At 43.2% G+C, this 18,908-nt stretch overlaps 1 protein-coding gene across 1 annotated transcript in view; it reads left to right on the top strand.

Annotated features, from left to right (window-relative positions):
* The window catches only part of ENOX1 (ecto-NOX disulfide-thiol exchanger 1), a 239,815-nt gene extending 221,345 nt beyond the window's left edge, over positions 1-18,470 (top strand). The window contains exons 14-15 of the mRNA XM_069467218.1: positions 8,496-8,581; positions 17,944-18,470. Coding sequence (XP_069323319.1) covers positions 8,496-8,581; positions 17,944-18,075 — 218 coding nt within the window. The 3' untranslated portion in view covers positions 18,076-18,470. The remainder of the gene's footprint in view (positions 1-8,495; positions 8,582-17,943) is intronic.
* Positions 18,471-18,908: the final 438 nt, after the last annotated feature.

Genomic DNA, 18,908 nt, shown 5'->3' with positions numbered 1-18,908 from the left:
AAGAATTCTTGTGGGTAGAATGATTTTAGGAGTGTCCTGGTCTTCCAGTACATCTTCAGGGGACAGGAATACTCTGAAATTCCTCTGAAATCTTCCTTTGGAATAATTAAACCCATGCAGAGAACACAATGGGCATGCTCTAAACCAGCCTAGAATGCCAAGGGCACAGCAGAAAATCCCTCTCAACTTGAAAATATTAATTGGCCAAATCTTCATCACATCTAGGTGCTTGTGTTAATAGTATATAGAATATGCCAGTATATTCAGATGACTCAACACCCTCCTGTGGCACATAAAATATTAGATAAGAAATGCATGTTAGCATAAATCCTGATTGCTTGGAAGAGAATGTGAATGAGAAATAAACTCTTCAAATGAATTCCATCTACAGAGAGTATAAAACTGAAGCTAGAATTTCCTAAACAATGAGCCATCCTAATTATGTGTGATTACCTGTGACACTGATTTATCTGGGCAAAAATGTGTATTCAATCTAGACATTCTCATGACCATTTTATAAAATTGGAGTCTTTCAAGACATGTAAGTTGGTATTTATTAGCGAGGATCAGTGGGATTTCATTAATAACATGATTTGGAACATTGCAGATCTGGATCCTGAGCCTTTTGAGTGTTCAAACATTCTGCCAAACTCCCTTCTTGACAATTAGTGGGGATCAAGTGCTATGTTCCAACTCAGCTAGAGAAGATAGGCCCTTAGAAAGAACTTTATTATTGTGATTTCTGGATTTTTTTGTTTTGTAGCCAATACATGTGAAGACAGGTTGATATATAATTGGACATTAAAGAATTATTAGATTTTTATGGGTGGATTGCAGGGTAGCATTTTATGTTTCATAACTCTGTAGTAACTGCACATTAGGTCAAGTTGACATTGCCCAGTGTCTGTGCCAGAACTCCTAGTTTTTTTCACATACGGCCCACATGTTGCGATTGGCATACGTTGCAGTTGTTTGGTATAGAAATGAGTCAGTATTTTTGATTTAGGGCCAAAGCTTTGAAGCTATATTTGGCTAGAGATTGTTATGAAGGAGAATGGCTCAAATGTTTTATTGATAAGATAATAATTCTAAGGAGATGCTGGTAGTATAACTCTGAATCTGTATCATTCTATCTTCTCTTGCTTTTTTTATTCAAGTAGATTTAGGGGGTACAAGTTGAATTCTGTTAATTGTATAGTGGCAAAGTCTCGATTTTTGGTGTACCACCACCTGAGTAATGTACATTGTACCCCATAGGTGATATTTCATCCCTTGCCCTGTCTCACCTCCCCCATTGTGAGTCTCCAATGACCATTACACCACTCTGTGTGCCCCTGTGTAGCCACAGTTTAGCTCCCACTTATGTGAGAACATGCTGCACTATTTTTCTGTTTCTGGGTTACTTCACTTAGGATAGTGGCCTCCAGAACCATCCAAGTTGCTGCAAAAGACATCATTTCCTTTTTCATTATGGCTAAATCATACCCCATGGGGGGTGTGTGTGTGTATCTCACATTTTCTTAATCCACTCATCAGCTGATGGGCATTTAGGTTGATTCCATATTTTTGTGATTATGAATTGTGCTGCAGTAAACATGAGTGCAAATATCTTTTTGATATAATGATTTCTTTTCCTCTGGGTAGTGGGATTGCAGGAACAAATGGTAGATCTACTTTTAGTTCTTTGAGGCATCTCCGCAGAGGTTGTACTAATTTACATTTGCACTAGTGTATAAATGTTCCCTTTTCACAGCATCTGCACCAGTGTCTATTGTTTTTTGATGTTTTAATAATGACCATTCTAGTAAGAGTAAGATAGTATCTCATTGTGGTTTTAATTTGCATTTCTCTGATAATTAGTGATGTTGAGAATTTTTTTCATGTATTTCTTGGCCATTTGTGTATCTTCTTTTGAAAAATGCCTGTTTATGTCATTTGCCCACTATTTAATAGGTTTGTTTGTTTTGTTCTTGCTGATTTGGGTTCCTTATAGATTCTGATGTTAGTCTTTTGTTGGATGTATAGTTTACAAATTTTTTCTTCCATTGCATAGGTTATCATTTACTCTTTTGATTATTTCTTTTGCTGTGAAGAAGCTATTTAGTTTAAGTCTCATTTGTGTATTTTTGTTTTCATTGTATTTGCTTTTGGGGTCTTGGTCATAAATTCTTTGCCTAGGCCAATGTCCTTAAGAGTTTCTCCAAGTATTCTCCTAGGATTTTTATGGTTTCAGGTTTTACATTTAAGTCTTTGATCCATATTGAGTTAATTTTTGTATATGGTGAAAGACAGGGATGCAGTTTCATTCTCCTGCATGTGGCTATCCAGTTTTCCCAGAAACATTTATTAAATAATGTGTGCTTTCCCCAGGGTATGTTTCTGTCTGCTTTGTTGAAGATCAGTTGGTTGTAGATACATGGAAGGAAACTCCAGGCAGCACGAGGAAGGGGAGTATGTTCTGGTAGCATTCCATTTCCCATTCCACTCAAAGAGAATAATGTGCTGGCCAAACTGAATGTACAAACTGATGATTTGTTCTCATCAGATAACCAATATAATTTTTAAAATATGAGTTCACAGGAGCAAAAGATGGGAGAGGGAGGGATTGGCCCTGTGACAAACCACAGTACTGGGTGATCTCTAAGCAGCCCTGAGTAGGGAGGAAGTGGGGAGGGGTTCTGAGTATTTGCAGATTGAGGCATTTGATCTATTGGGCAATCTATGGTAAATCTCTTATCCACTGTGGACCTAAACCCTCATGTTGTATAAAGTTAGGAGGTTTGATTAGATGGTCTTGTTCAACTCAATACTCTGTAATCTATGAGGACTATTATGAAAGTGCACTGCCCCGTAGGCAGTGATCCTGTGTGTAAGCAGAGGATCATATGCATCAGCACGTAAACATGAACTCTATTATCTCGTACCTTTAAAACAAAAGAGAAGGAAAACCTGTCTTGACTCCATGACCTCTTTCCACCCACAGCCCCTTTCCCACCCCTATCCAAAGCATGACTTTTGAGATTTTGCCTATGGTCAGTCTCCATTCCCTTCCTCCTCTCTCTCTCCAGCCCACTCGGGTCTGGCTGGAGTCTTCACACTGAAACTGTTCTTTACCATGTCACCAGAGAGCTTCATAGGGCCAACTCTCCACCCCTCCGCCTGGCAGCTACACTTCACACGGTTGACTACTCACATCTTCTGGAAATATCTTCTTTCTTGGCCATCGTGACTGCACTGCTTCTTATTAGTCACTCTCCCTTAGATTCCTCTGATGAGTTCTCCTCAGCTCGACCTCTAAATTTTGGGCTTCCTCAGGGTTCACGCTTCTCTACCTGAGTAATCTCAATGAATACTTTGGCTTCAAATCCTTTTTTGTTGCCTTTGACTCATAAGTTTATACCATTTCCGGCTGCCATTTAATATCTCCATTTAGATGCTAATGGACATCCCAGATTTAATAAGGCCAAAGCAGAACTCCTGATTCCCTGTGTCCCTGCCCTAATGTGCCCCTCCCCCACTACTCCCATTTGAGAAAATGGTCCTACCCGGTTGCTGAAGCCCAAAACTGAGGCCGGTCCCCCATTCCTCCCTAGCCTTTCCCACGGTCATCCTGTCAGTGTCCTTCTGTCTTAGTCCAGATTACTACTTACCCCTCCAGGTCTTGTGCAAACACTTCTAGCTGGCCTCCCAGTTCCTCTCGGCTCTATTCTCCACACAATAGCTTGAGAGGAATTTTTAAAACAGAATTCAGATCATATCATGTCCCTGTTCAGAACCCTTCTTTTGGCTTCCTGCCACCTTTAGAATTTAATCCCAAACCCGTACCCTGGCATACAAGGTCCTTCATGATCGGGCCCCTCCTACCTCTAAACACACGTCATATCACTCTCCTGCCCAGTGTGTTCCTGCAGCTCACTCTCGCCTCAGGGCCTTGACCTGGAATAATCTTGCCCCGGCCTCTCTGTGGCTGGCTCCTTCTCATCTCATACTTCAAAAAATCTGCTTTCTCCGAGGCCTTCATGTGACTGCCGGGGTAGAGTAGCATGTCACCATGCTTGAGGTTACTCTCTCATGTCCTTTTTCCTGTTTTGTTTTCTTCATTGTGCTTAGCACTATCTGAAAATGTTTTCTCTATTTTTAGTCTTTGTATTTATCATCTGCATTGCTCACCTAGAATAAAAGTTCCAGAAGACCAGGGACCTTGTCTGTCATACACAATGCTTGCCACCTCATTGCTGCTCAGTGTTTAAAGCGATTGAAGTGAATGAAGCAGTAAAACTCGAGTACTATTTGGTTGATTTAAATGCTGCTCCCTTGGTCTGAGGGAGGGGTCCACACATGAGAATAAACGGGATGGTTTTGACAGGAAAAGTTCAGAATGCTTTGATATAGCCTGTTTAAATGGGCCTTCCTAACAAGAGACTTGCCACAGATTGTACAGAGCAGGTTTGTGTATCTTTCTGAAGTAGCTTTCAAGCCTCTGAGATGTGCAAAATGCTCAGTAGTACTGATGACTTCCTCTGCTCTTTTTTATTTTCTTAAGTTACCTACTTACGATTGTATTTTCCACTTTGGGAAAACCGATTCTTAAATATAGAGACCTTCTATTTTTCCATGGAAACAGCCAAGACCAATTGTTGAGTCCATCCCTTTGGAGACCCACCAGCTCAGCAACAGCTAAATTCCCCACCCTCAATTCCTAGGGTTCCTTTGACCAAGCCCTTAGGTCCCTCCCAGAGGACCATAAAACAGTCTCCATTTTCTGGGTTTGTAGCATTTTTCATTAGCTTTTGAGTTATAGCTCTCTTTTTTCCATTCCCAGGTAATATCTCAATTCATTTAAATAAACTGCAAAGAAGCTTTAGTTGCTTACTTAGGAAGCTGCCCCGACATGAATCTGAATCTGATCCAAAAACGCAGGGCCTAGAAACTGCATTTTCTCAGGTGGCTTGACTGATGCTTTCGTGAAGCCCCTGGAATGGGCAGGTGGAGGACTGGGAGTGGGGCTGAGGAGGGCTGGGTACTGGGAGTGACAACCAAGCATCCTTTTCTGCTGTATCTCCAGCAACACTGGATCCTAGGGTTGCCATCCATAGGAAAAGCTTGGGAAGCTCTACGTGACTGCCTGCCTTGGCCCCACAAGTAGCTCGTGGCAGCTGCTGAACTGTTCTAAAGAAAAGCTGATGGCTTCTTAATATGAGCCACCACTGAGATGGTTCTGAATACCCTCCTAAAGATAAATACTCAAGTCTGGGCCAGGATTTCTAATCTGATTTTAGAAAGGTATACAGAACTCATGTGAGCATTTTCCCCTTAGTTTTATGAGTAAAATCGTTTCAACAAAAATTTTCTATGCTCCAAACATCCAAGCTACTCTGTACTAGATCCATAGCAAGGTGAGTTAAGAGTAAGGATCACAAGTGCATAATGCCTCAAAGTTACCTGGTTTTTGAAAGAGTATTACATCATCAGTTAGGACTTGTAAAAATGTTTAAGGTTTTTACTTATACCCATTTATCAGTAATAATAGACTAATAGAAATGCTAAACAAGTATACTGGCTATTCTTAGTTCTAGAAAATAAATTCATTCAACATATATCCACTGTGAATGTGTACTGTGTTCCAGGTACTGAACCAGAACACACAGACACAAAGGGCAGAGTCCCTTGGGGCGCGGCCCCAGGATTGGGGGTGAGGGACAGCAGGCAGCGGGGTGCCAGCACATACATATGTAGGGGAGCCAACTTCACAGAGGCAATAAAGGGGCCACTCCAGGTCCTCCCATTCCTGGGGTCCCTAAATTTCTGTGTCAGCACCTCACCTCCTGGGCTAAGGGTTATCAACCTCTCCCCCTAGCCGCCCCCATCGGCCTCTGACTCGTTCTATTCATCCTACCTAAGACGTGTAGAGTGACATCACACTCTCACGGGCACTTACAGGAGAGGCTCCTGGGGCAGTTTACTCTTAGGACTGCTCAGGCCCATCTACCTTCTGAGATGCCCTCTTGCCCCATGGGAAACACACACCCTTGTCACCCGAAAGGCTGCAGTGCCACAGTGGCTCCCTGTCTGAGCCCTGCTGCCTCTTTCCCGTGCTCAGCAGGGCACAAGACCAGGCCCAGCCCAGCAGCCAGCTGCCCAAGCAGATGGCCAACCCAGGAGAGGAGCGAGGAGAGGGGCCGGCCCCCCTCCTGCCACACCCTCCCACCCCTGAGTCACTGTCTTGCAGTGTGGCAGGAGGAGAAAAAAGCTTCTCACTAGGAACAGCGCCTGCTCACAGAGCCGAAGCTGACTGTCCCTTTTCCTCCCTGTCCCCCTCCTCACAGTGGCGCAGGGGAGGAGGGTCTGCCTGCCACTTGTGGGAGGCTCTCTGTGGGGAGCAGTGGACACAGGACCTGGGACAGTCAGCAGAAGGCCCTGTCACCCTCCTGAAACAGAGGCGGTTCCTACACACGAACTGCAATCCAGCCGTCCCTCTCTCACTTAAATTACAGTTAGATGGAAGGAGTAAGTTCTACTATTTGAGAGTACAGTAAGGAAATTATTGTCAACAATAATGTATATTAGCTAGAAGAGAATAGCTAATATTCTCTTCTGTAAGTAGCTAGAAGAGAAGAACTGCAGTGTTTCCAACATGAAGGTAAATGTTTGGGGTGATGGTCATCCCGGGTACCCTGACTTGATCATTCCACATAGTATACAGATGTCAAAATATCTCATTACCCCCAAAGTAGGTACAACTATTATATATCAATAAAAAAGTTTTTTAAAGAAACATTAAATAAATACAAATGAAAGTGATAGTTTTTAAATCGTTCTATTCTATTCTATTTTTCGAAGGAAATCATTCATGAGCTTCTGTGTTTTAACCCTATTAGTAATGGAATTACTTACAATGCTACCTCACCAGAATTTTAGACACAGGGAAATAGTTTCCAGGCTTCTACAATTAAAATATAAATAAAGATGGTCTGTAAGACTGCAGGGAAAAAAAATACACACACACACACACACACACACACACACAAAAGGGTGGAAGAACACAGTGCCACTTGAGTGTATTAAAAGCAGCTATTTTGCTACTTAAAGATATTAAAAGTACCATTATAAACCTTCTACCATTGCTACTATTTCATAAAAGAAGGACATTTTAGTGAGAAAAAAGGAAGAACATAACCTCAAAATACAATGATAGTTCTTTGTATCTCACGAAGAACAGGTCAGTCTCTAAAACTGAGATTTTACATTTATGGAGAAATGTATGAGTTATTTCTACCTTCCTCATTTCACTCCAAACCCCTAAAAACCTTGTAGAAGCAGTCCTCTGAAGACAGGTTTGGAGAGTACTTGTCTAGACCCTTTGGTTCTCTGTCCTTGGCCTACGGATGACCTGGGAACTTTTCTTTAAAAACTGACAGTCATCCCAGAGCATCCCAAGCACCACATTGGGGAGCAGGGGGCCATGAGACCCTGTCACAGAGCCATCAAGGTCACCTGCAATTATAGGATGACCTATTGCGTTCATACAAGTGAGGGTCTTCCCTTTGATGCCCAGGCATCAAGGCTCATGGTAAACAGAATATGAGAGCTTATCCTTAAATTTAACTCATCTTGAAACTTGCTTAAAAGAGAACTAAAAAATGTCAGTGTGAGCACAACTTCTTAACAAAAAGCAGCGTGCAGCACATGGAGTTGACTTCCTCACATTCACTATTTTGCTTTTGGATCTGGAAGCGGGGAGGAGAGAAAGGTAATGCTTTTTACCTTATTCCTGGCACCAACATCCAGCTTTTCATTTGTCAGTACAATGTTGACAGTTGATTTTCATGATGGAAAAGCCTTCTGATTTATAATCAAACTCCAGCCAAACCGTCCATTCCCAGACCTTTTAAAACGATCTTGTAAATTACTGCAGCGAGAAGGGGAGAGTGAGCTGGCTCCCTTTAAACAACAGCAACAACCAGGGTAAACAGCAAATGTTTCAGGAAGACTCTGCTTCCTTCAATGGCAGTTAGGGGAAATATAGATTAAATACTTTTCATAACCAGCAACTATAATTATCAGGAAAATCTGAGGCAGTGTGATTTCTGACACAGCTGTATGAGCCATTTTCATACTGCAAAGTCCACTGAGGGAAAGAAAAGAGATAATTTTATCCTTCCAATAACTACAATTTTATATTGGTAAACCAAGCATAAAATTGGTAGTTGAAGTGCTTCCAGGAGTCTTTGTTTTGAATACCTTTATTCATCTATGTATTATCTCAGATTCTAGCTTTGCAAACTACTATCATCCCAGGAGATAAAGTGCTCTGTTTGCCATGTTACTATTACTGTCTTCAGAATGTGCTATTATTGAATGCTTGTTGAATGCTGTTAGAAATGGCAATGCCATAGCTCAGCCTGACAAAACAGTCATCAGGGTTAGATGGCATTATTTAACTGAGACTCTGATTGGCCTCTGAATAATTTCCGATGTTTGTCTTTTCAATTCAGGCATCATATCAACGTTTCTTCATGTCCACCCTTTTGGAGCCAACATAGAATATCTGTGGTCATACATGCAGCAGCTGGACTCCAAGGTAAATGCTTTTTCTCAAGTGATTTTCATTACTGAAATTTAGCATAGGGACCCTGTGTGGGCTGCCTTAGGGGTGTAAGAGTGGATAGAGGCTTGTCAGCGCTTCTCCTTGGCAAGGACCTCGTTTCTGGCAAGCAGTTGCCTTCTCTTCGCTTGCTTTTGTCTTTGTAGAAAGAAAAGCAGTTATCTCAAACGACAATGACTTTCTGCAGATGCCAACTTAATTTGAAAAGCTTATGAGAGATTTCAAATTATAAGTCAGCCTTAAAGTTCCCAAAACAAAGGAGAAAGCAGGTGCGTGTGGCTAAAGGGGCAGCATCCATAGACCATATTCTTACACGATTCCCTGTTCCAGACTTCACACGATAGAGGCCAAATCACCTCTAATAATATAAAAATCTAACATGACTCTCAAGAAAACTGTATGAATGCCTGGTTTTCAGCATTCTTCTCCAGCTGGAAAAAAAACAACTGCAGAGTTATTCTCAGCTGGGGCCCCCAAGGGTCATCCCCAGAGTCAGACATCATTCATTTCTCTGAAGCTCAGTTTTCCTCATCTGCAAAGGAACTGCACTCCTAGCCATCGCTGTGTTTGTGTGCCAAAAGAGAAGGGACAGAAAGAGCTCAATTTATGTATCAGATTCGAGTGGACAATGAGAAAGGCCCTGTGGAAATAAAATGGTGTCACTAACCAGGGCTGCCTGGGGAAGCCCAGGAAGGGGGCAGACACAGAAGCAAAGTAAGAAGCCAGAGAGGTCACTGAACAGCCTGCTCAATTTCCCGCTAGAGGGAAAATGGATATAAGTAAGGAGCTCCTCCACGGGGCGTAGCAAAGTGCGTGGACTTTGTATGACCAGACACACAGCCTGTAGTTCTGTGACCCCGAATAGATACTTATAAGTCGTTGTCAATTGTCAATGGTTAGCGTGGATTAAATTGCTACATTATGTTCTAATTTTGATTCAAATGATCTTACCAGTACATGATCCCAGAACTGCTTGACCTCTTAAATGGATCTAATACTTCTTCCCCCTTTGAGAGAAATCATCTGGAACAAAAGTATTTTTCAGTCTTACATTTCATGCCTTTTATGATAGGGTGAAAGGAGATAGAAGAGTATAAAATTCTTGAAGTTCACATGCATCTGGAGGAAATAGAACATAATCACGTTAAACTCAGATCAAGTGAAAAGGAGTCGCTGTATGGGGTTACTTTGTCACAAAGCTCTGAAGGCTTTCTGCTGTTGTTTGTTTCTCCTCCCCTTCACCAGTATTGTCTTTCCCATAGTGTCCCCGCTACCTTTGCGGAGGGTTAGATGAAAGGCTGGGCTTGCACCAAGGTGTTTGGCAGAGAATAAACCCTCAAGACATGATTCCTTTTGCTGCTATTATCCTTCCCTTGTATGGTTGACATTTTTGCTTCCTCTTTCTGGAAGTCCCAAGTGAGAAGCATTTATTGAGAAGCAGTGGTTGTTTTAGTATAAGCTGAAAAGGCCAAAGAATCCACTTGTCGTTTATCTAAGAATTTCAGCACTCTTGCTTCCTCTGCTCTGTCACTGCAGGCAGATGATCTATGATGATCATCTGTGACGAGTGTGTGTGTGTGTGTGTGTGTGTATAAATAAAATCATCTCCTAGCAGTGGCGGGAGGGATTGATAAATAATGAGTTGATTTATTTAATATTTTGGTGGGGCGGAAGTTCTTGTTCCATTCTTACCCTCTGGACAGAGCTCAGGTGAGATTTGTGTCTTTCCCTTATGAGTTTCTGGGGAGAGAGAATTCACAAGCCCAGTCTGTGGCCATTAGATGATGGGCTTTTCTGGAAGGGCTTCAGTCAAGGGAATTCCATCGCATCACAGACTGGTACTTTCATTGTAGAAGATGATGAGGAAAGTATTTTCCTCACAGAGGAAATACAGATACCTCCCCACCTCCCGACAGCCCTCTCCTTCCTGAATGGAATGCCCTGTAAAGCGTCGAGTTTTCTCCTCCTGCCTGGGGTGGAAAATATATCAAAATAGTGCTCTAAAACTGCCGGGTACCGGGGATCGGGCCACAGGTTCTTTCTATTGCAGCGAAGCTGAGAGGATATTTAGACTTTTTAATCCAGAGAGCAAATTATTACCATAGACTGGAATTCCGTATCCTCAGAGCTTTAAGCAGAAAACAGAATAATGAGAGCTTTGCCCTCTTATGTAGCCACTAGGGGCTTGTCACCTGCATGAGCTGCCAACGGTCTCCTAATCCTGGAGCCGCCAGCAGCCTGTTGACGCTGGGGTTCTCAGGTGCGGCGGCCTGGCCCACCTGCTCCTGGATCATGAGGACGAACAGCCCCCATCCCCCCGAGTTGTGGTTGACGCTGCCTCAAGGCAGTGGCTTCTGTCCTGCCAGGACAGCACAGGTGCTTGCTGACTCTAGTAGGGCGGCTTTGTAAAGATTCCACTTACAACAGCACCGTTTCCTTGAGATTTAACAGCATCGCCATTACCACAATTGTTGTGAGATAACATGTAGATTCTGTCCACCTTGGCGCTGATGAGAACAAGGAAAGCAGGCTCAACCCAGCCCTGTAATGGAGCTGTTATTATGAGGATTTCCCCAAAGGCTACGTATGGGTACAAGAATGATTAGGAATGGAAGGAAAGGCAGGAATTAATTTAAATTATTCTGAGCATGTAAATTGCACATGGCTCCCTAAAACCATGTAGCCTAATAATGGGCCATTTTCCAGTTAAATATTATTCCTGCTCTTGATAATAATATTTGCATATTTTTCTCTTCTCGGCCTTTTCGAAACTACCCACTCTCATTCACCCCACTCTCTCGTGCCATGTGACCAAGTCAGAAAGACTCATTCAGAGGAAGACAGGGCGAGGGCCTGGGCCAGGGCTTCCTGAACCTTTGCTGAGGCAAAAACCATTCCCTGAGCACAGGCAGGTAAGCTCTTCAGAGAAGGCCATGCTACCTCGAAAATGGTTTCTGATCAATCAGATTGTTCTGCTGAACCATGGAATCTCCCGGTTGAGCCCTAGAGCCCGTCGGGCCCACCCTCTTGCTGATGATAAGGGCACGGAAGACACAGTGGAGACGAGCAGAGCAGGCGAGCAACTCCCTGTCTCACGGGCGGGAGGAGGGGCTCCTCTGCTCTTCCCCCGGTTCATGTGCTCCTTAGGAGACCGGGGCTCAGTTCTCCAGGCGTGTCTGGTTGCCCCCTCTCCACCCCTGCAACTCCTTCCCAAGGCCCCCAGAGTGGAAGGTTTGGTTCTGAAAACCGGCCTGGGTATGATGTGGCCACAGAGGCTGGAAGATATAGGAAAACCTATTTGGCACAAAACCACTGTTTGGTGCCCAGCTTGAAAGTTTATGGGTATGTGTGCATTTCCCACCAGAGGGAAAATCATTTACATTTCTGTACTAAGTGCACACCTCTGGAAACACAAAATCTTGCCAGTTCAAAGGAAATTCAAATCCTGCTTTAATTGGACAGTACTCTATCCCAGACTGTAGCCGGAGGATAAGGGTTGGTGACATGCTCGCAGTAGTGTAAGATTGCCTACCTGAATAATCCTTAATGGTAGGTATATTCCGGTGTTCTCCTTAAGAGCACCTGTCATAGTATGTAATGAGTGATTGCTTAGATATTACAGCACTTCCGGAAAGCACAGGACAGTGGAGGTAACAGTATTTTGCACCTGACCACATAAAGAACACAAAGGAAGTTGCTCACTCACTGCAGAAGAAGTTGATCAGTTACCAGGGGCCCCATGAATGCTGGAATAATCCACTGCTTTGCACGCACCCAGCGCTGTCCTAGGGACCAGAGGATAAGGCAGGCATGAAAGAAATCTAAGATAGAACACGCTCTCAAAAGCTTATAGTTTAGTTGAGAAAATAGTATGATATTTGTGAAATAACTTGAGAATCAGACATGAACTAATAAAGTGCTAAAGTGAGCAGGGCAAATATTTAGTGAAATAGGAGTTAGAGAAGGGTGACTCTGAGAAAGCCATGATCCACAGTGACGTATCCTTGGGTCCCTTCTAGCACCTTCCTTCCTTCCCTCATTTCCCTTCCAGATTTTTTTCTCCTTTAAATTCTTTCCTTCCATTTTTCTTCATTCCTTTTCTTTTCCTCCTCCCTCCTTCCCATATCTTCTAGTTTCTTCCTTCCTTCTCTCCTTCTAACCTCCCACTTCCGTTTGTCTTCTTTCCTCCTCTTTTCCTTCTAACGCCCCTTCCTCCCCACTCCCCTCCCCTCCTGCCCCATCTACATTCTGCGTTTCATAGGGATGTTTACTGCAAGGTGTCTGTGTGTGCTGACACCGTGCTCTGCCCGGGGATGTGAAGACTGAACAAGATTTAGATGTGCTGGGAAAGCTAAAAGTCAGTGTATCCCCTGGCAGGAAGTCTGGTTTTGCAACGGGCTTCCCTGACCCTCAGCCTCGACACCGCCTCTGCCGGCGTCTCTTCAGTGCCCCAACAGGGGCCCCTCTTCACTGGGCCTCCCCTGCCTGATATGGGGTACGGAGCCAGCGTCCTGATGATAAAATGGATTTACGTCTGTGTGTGTCAGTCTGTACATGTGCTTAGAGGCCTGGCAAGGAGGCAGTGGGCTCGGGCTAGAGTCAGCAAATCAGAAAATAAATCAAGCAGATTTTATAAATGACCCCTGCAATGTTAACACCACACAAGCCCCTTGGAACCTTCTTTCCTTCCCATCTTTTCTCTCTTCTTTTTTTTTTTTTTTTTTTTTTTTTAATAATTATTGCAAATAAATCCTTCCTAAAAGAATAGGTATTAGAAATTTTAAACATAACAGGGGCAGGCGAATCCACTGACAATACCAAAGATTGAGGATATACAAGGCCACCAACTGCTTGGAACCAAAGCCTGCTGGGTAAGAGGGTAATAAAAACAGGAAGGGGAATCTCGTATGAGATGAGGCAATGGGTAAATTTCACTCAGAGCTGGGCCAGTGAGGGCTGGGGGCTCGGTTTTATGGGGCAACCCGTGACTCTTGGAGTTCTCAAGGTGAAGAAAGCACCAGCAAAAAGGTAAAGGATTCTGTGAAGGCAAAATTATAAGAGCTGACAAATTGTAAGAGAGAGAAGAAAACAGAATTAAAGTAAATGAAGGTATTTGTGAAGTAGAAATTCTTTGGCCATAGGGTGAAAAAGAAGGACAAACTGATTTTTCTCTTGAATTTCTCTTAAAAATCCCCAAAGGTAAAAATGTCATACAGGTTATTTTGCAGGGAGGGGGAAAAGTTTCAAAATCATCAAACTAACCTGAAAGCAATTTCTCTTTGATCTTCCTTCTGGCATGAGATATAAATATCTTAAAGGAAATTTTCTAGAATTTAGCTGAGAGCCTTATTAAATGGATACTTTAGATAGGATTTTATTTGAAGTTGTCTGTTCCATAATCATAACACGTCTCTGTGCACGTCGTTTACATACTTATGGCAGAATCGGGCTGTTACCCACAAGTCCAACAGAAACGTAGAGCTAACGACATTTGAGGCCATGAATTTCCATTTTACTAATTGCTGGCTTTGTCAGAATCTGAAGTATGGCTAATTGTCGATCTATATAACCAACATAGGATTTTAAATCCCAGTTTCACCTCTTCTTAGCTGTGTGACCTTGGGCAACTTATTTAACATCTCTGTGCCTAAGTCTCACCATCTGTAAAATGGGTTTTTATGAGTTATCATGTTATTAAATGACTTAATATATGAAAAGCATTCAGAACAGTATCTGGCACACAGTGAGTACTACTTAGGTGTGGGTTGCCATGTGCTTTGGGCTTTAAAGTGCACAAAAGACCTATCATATTCTCTCAGTTTGAGATCTTTGCCACACCTAGTGGACAGATTAATTTGAACGGCTTGCCCTAAGACCGAGCTGGCTGGTCTTGGAGGTCACGGAGGGGCCAGAACTCAACCAAGTCCTCAGAGCATTTGATGAGTTTCTTTCCGATTCCCTTGTCTTGCAAATGAGAAAATAGAATACCCAAAAAAGTTAAGTGGCTGGATACTTAACTGGTTAATCAACTGGAAGATGGTTAATGGTTATTCCATGACCAGGATACAAATCTTTTGCGTCTAAATTTCTTTCTTCCAGCAATGAGGGATGCGTTTGCATGTTAATGGGCTTTCTGATGGGATAGTGCAGGTCAAGCACTTACTCTTTCCTGCTCCACGGGGAGGACTCTAGGTGACAGCTCCCTCTCTCCTGCTGCAGCCCTTCTCCTGCTTCCTTTATGGCTTAAGTCTAGGCTCAGACCTAAAGACACCGTGGAAAACAAGATGGTGCCGTATCTCAGTACGCGCTGGCCAAGATTCCCCACGACGTGCTTGCTGCCGTTGTGGTGAATGGTTCATGGGGCGGGTGCCCGAGCGTCAGCATATGACTGTGTCTGAGCCAGCTCAGCTGAGAATTGTCAGTCTGTTGCCGGTGCTGTTGCTGTCACGCTAATAGTATTCTCCCCTGAAGAGCCTGCCCTCTGTACACAGACCCTCCCCCATGGCACCCACCCATGAGCAGAGAGCAGCGACCAGGGGGATTATTTCTGGTCCTCAGTCCCCAGCCCCCACCGCTGTGGCAGTGGGCACGGGTGGTGAAGAGCAGGGCACCCAGCCACCACCTAGACCAGAGCCCGGCTGCACCGTCACTGCCTGTGTCACCTGCACTGGTTACCTGGTCTCTCCCGGTCTCAGTTTTCTCATTGGTAAATTATTTCTGTCTTATGAGAGTGTAGTGAGGATTAAATAGTGTTTTCAGAAGATTCTGGTAAAGAAGTTTATTGGTGACTGTGAGTTGTTACGCTCTTACAGTCGGTGGCAGGGCTGCTGTCCTGGCCCCTGTGGACGTTATCTTTAGATCAGATATGCATTTTACCCTCAAGAAGTCAGCTTTTTTTCTCCTTCCTAACAAATAGCACAAGGCTTCTTCCTTAGGTCTCCAAGGGAGGTGACAGTTACACTGGAAACAAGGCACTGGTGGGCTGGCAGGGACCTCAGCCTGTCAGCTTCACTGTGGCCTCTGCTTGACCCAGGGGAGGACGGCTTGTCCCAGGGTGGTGACTGCATGGGACTGGAGGCCGCAGCCCCCGTAGGTTACCTGCGCTGTGCTGCTCCAAAAGAAGGAAGGGTGCTTGCTGAGAAGATAAGGGCCTCATAACGCTTAAAGAAAACTGCCTCCTGGTCCCAGTAACAGCTGGGATTGGTCACAAACGTCTCCGTACTTGCCTCCTTTGGCTATGGGCACAGACCCTGACCCACCTGCCACGCAGGCTTGAGAATAGTGCCATTTCCCATCAGTATTGCCACATCTGTGTGGATATGGAGAGAGAGAGAGAGAGATTATCTGCGCCAGGCACTGTGTCACATTTTACAGATAATCCTCGCAATTGCGCGGACAGAGGTATTATTTCTATTACACACCTGAAGACACTGAGAACTACAAATATTAAGTAATCCGCCCAAGGTCACACAGCTTGAGGCCCAGCCCAGAGTGAAATCCAAGCCTGTCTGATTGAAGTCCCCATTCTTAACCCCCATATGCCTAATCCTAAGAATTACCAGGGTGGTTGTTACAAACAGATTATCTGGGCCGCCCTCCCAACCAGCTGATTCACAGTCCCCAGAGGAGAGGCTAGGAACCCGTGCTTTTAACAAGCGCCCGAGGTGACTGATATTTAGAAAGACCTTGTCACAGCCTTGGTCGTCCACCCCCAGCTGCTGACAACCGTGGGAACCGCGTGAAGCATCCCAGTGCCCGGGCCCCACCCACATGCCTTGGGTGCTCTCCAAGCTCTGTCTGTGATAAAACACTCACCCCTCTGTAGTTCAGTCAGTTTTCCCAGCTGTAAGGTGGAGGAACATCACATCTGCCCCACATATCTCGCAGGAGTGCTGTGAGAACGAAATGAGAGCCACACGTGGTGAAGGTGCTGTGCACAGTGCTCCCTGAAAGAAAATGCACTTCTCAAAACCACTATGAACCTTTCAGTAATCTGTATAATGGGCTTTTGCGTTGACCTGGTCTTGTGGGGAAATGCATTTGGATTTCAAAATGATTCACCCAAAGATTTTAGAATATGATTTATTTCAACTTTCAGGACTGCCTCTATTTAACTAACGTTTTGTGTTATTGGCCCAGGAATATTGACTATATCATATGAAATAGTTTCCACGTGCATAGTAAATGAACAGTTGATTTGACTTCTTCGTCTATGTGGTGTCTCTTTTAAATGAATCTTAATAATGTTAAATGGAAAATGCAGACTCTAAAATGCTATCTCTACAGTGATTGTACCATGAAAAATTATAGTAGCTATGATTCATTGAACACAGTTATTTCTATGTGCCCAAATCTGTGCTAAACCAGTAGTTTTTCTACCATCCTTATTAAATGTTATTCTCATTTTCTGAGGCTGAGAGAGACTATCTTCGTAAGGGTCATTTAGCTTGTAACAATAGTAGATACAGGATTCAAACAGAATTGCAGACCTCAAATTCCAGGCATATTTAAACAGAATATCAGACTCCAAATTGGCCACCTTGCTATGTAAGAGCCACATACACACTAATGGGTTGGGAAGCAAACACATGAATACAAGAGCAATGATTGTGTTAGAGCAGAAGGATTACAGAAGATTTGTTCTTTGTTTAAAATGAAATAAATTATTGATGTAAAAATTCATATAATAAAGAAAAATTGGGAGAAGAAAAAAGTTGCATTAAAAAACCTACCTGTCAAGCTCAGTGCAAAACTTGAAAAAAAAAAATCTCCCTGGATTTTATGACTGGATGCTGAGACTTTTCTTAGTGTAGGTTTTGGGGTTTAGTTTCTACTCCTAAACCTTCATGGTCTCTGGTCCCTGTAAAAGTTAAAGGAAGAGAAAGACGTTTGGGTGCAAAAAATTAAAAAAAAAAAAAATCCACCCAACTGCCCTCTGCTCCTCATCTCCTCCCTCAGAAAATTGCTGCCTCCATCGATGAGAGTGAAGGTACCAGTAGCTTTCCAGGAGTGGCGATGAATTTGCTCTGAGCCCTCTTAAATTCCCTCTCCATCTCCTTTTATATCAGGCCTGTTCAGCCTTTAAGGTAGCCATGATATGAAGGATGAATCTGGATCCTCCCGCCCGTTGGTCTCATGCCCCATCCCGCCAGCTGCCCAGGAGACGGAAAAATCACACTCCACGCTTCACTCATGTTCCTTCTATAAGGACGTCACCTAATAGCCAACTAGAAAACTAATTGTTGTTTATTCATTGGAAAAGCACATTTTCCCCCACCCAGTTACCTCCTTAAAAATGAGTTCCTTTCCCCAAAGTGACTTTTCTTCCTTTCTAACAGATATCTGCAAATGAAATTGAGATGCTTTTGATGAGGCTGCCACGCATGTTCAAACAGGAATTCACGGGTGTGGGAGCAACGCTGGAAAAAAGATGGAAGTTGTGTGCCTTTGAAGGAATTAAAACTACCTAACTGTGAAGAGCAAAAAATCTCCGGAAATGAAACCATCCGAACGCGGCCAGGGCTGTGCGGCGGTGCGGGCAGGAGGTTCGGGGCTGGTCCGGCGCGAGACCTTCGTGGAGCCACCCAAGCCTGACTTTAGTTGTATCTGTGGTGTTCTCTTGTGAGTGGAAGTGTAATTGTGTACCAGTTCCTTAAAATAAACAAAGCTTCATACTGTGACAGATCCGTTTCCTATGAAAACCAAACAATGATTCCACAGTCATAATGATGACAAAATCTTAAAATATGCTACATTTGAGAATAGCTCACCAAGCAAAATATTTAAAGTTAATGATGGTGTAGCAATGATTGTTGCTAGGCTACAGAGTTGTATATGTAATGTATAGCTGAATCATTAAATGACATGTTCCTGAAAGTCTTTCTGTTTTAGTAAAAAAAAAAAAAAAAAAAAGTTTTACAGTGAGGAAAAATCATACCAAAAGAAAACTTGAATATGTGTCTGAACAGTTATTGTATTTTGTAAATTAAGTTATACGCTGTTCCAGGGACTTTTGCCTTATTGAAGAGGCAGGAAATATGATTGGACACATTGAGAATGCTTTATCAAGAATATTATTTTTCTAATGTAACAATTCTCCATCATAAGTTCTTTTAACATGGACTGCATAACAATTTTCATAAGGTGTAAATAAAGGGAAAACTAGTGCTACTGTCTTGTACTTGGTATGTAACATTCAGGTTTATGCATCAAAGTAAACATTCAGTAAATATTCCTGTTACAAATTTTATAGCAAAGATATTAATTTTTTTCAATAAATATGACTTCTACCACATTGGTTTCT

The sequence above is a fragment of the Eulemur rufifrons genome, chromosome 4 (genome assembly GCF_041146395.1).
Source record: "Eulemur rufifrons isolate Redbay chromosome 4, OSU_ERuf_1, whole genome shotgun sequence".
In the NCBI taxonomy this organism is placed as follows: Eukaryota; Metazoa; Chordata; class Mammalia; order Primates; family Lemuridae; genus Eulemur; species Eulemur rufifrons.
This window is presented reverse-complemented; position numbering and strand designations above follow the sequence as displayed.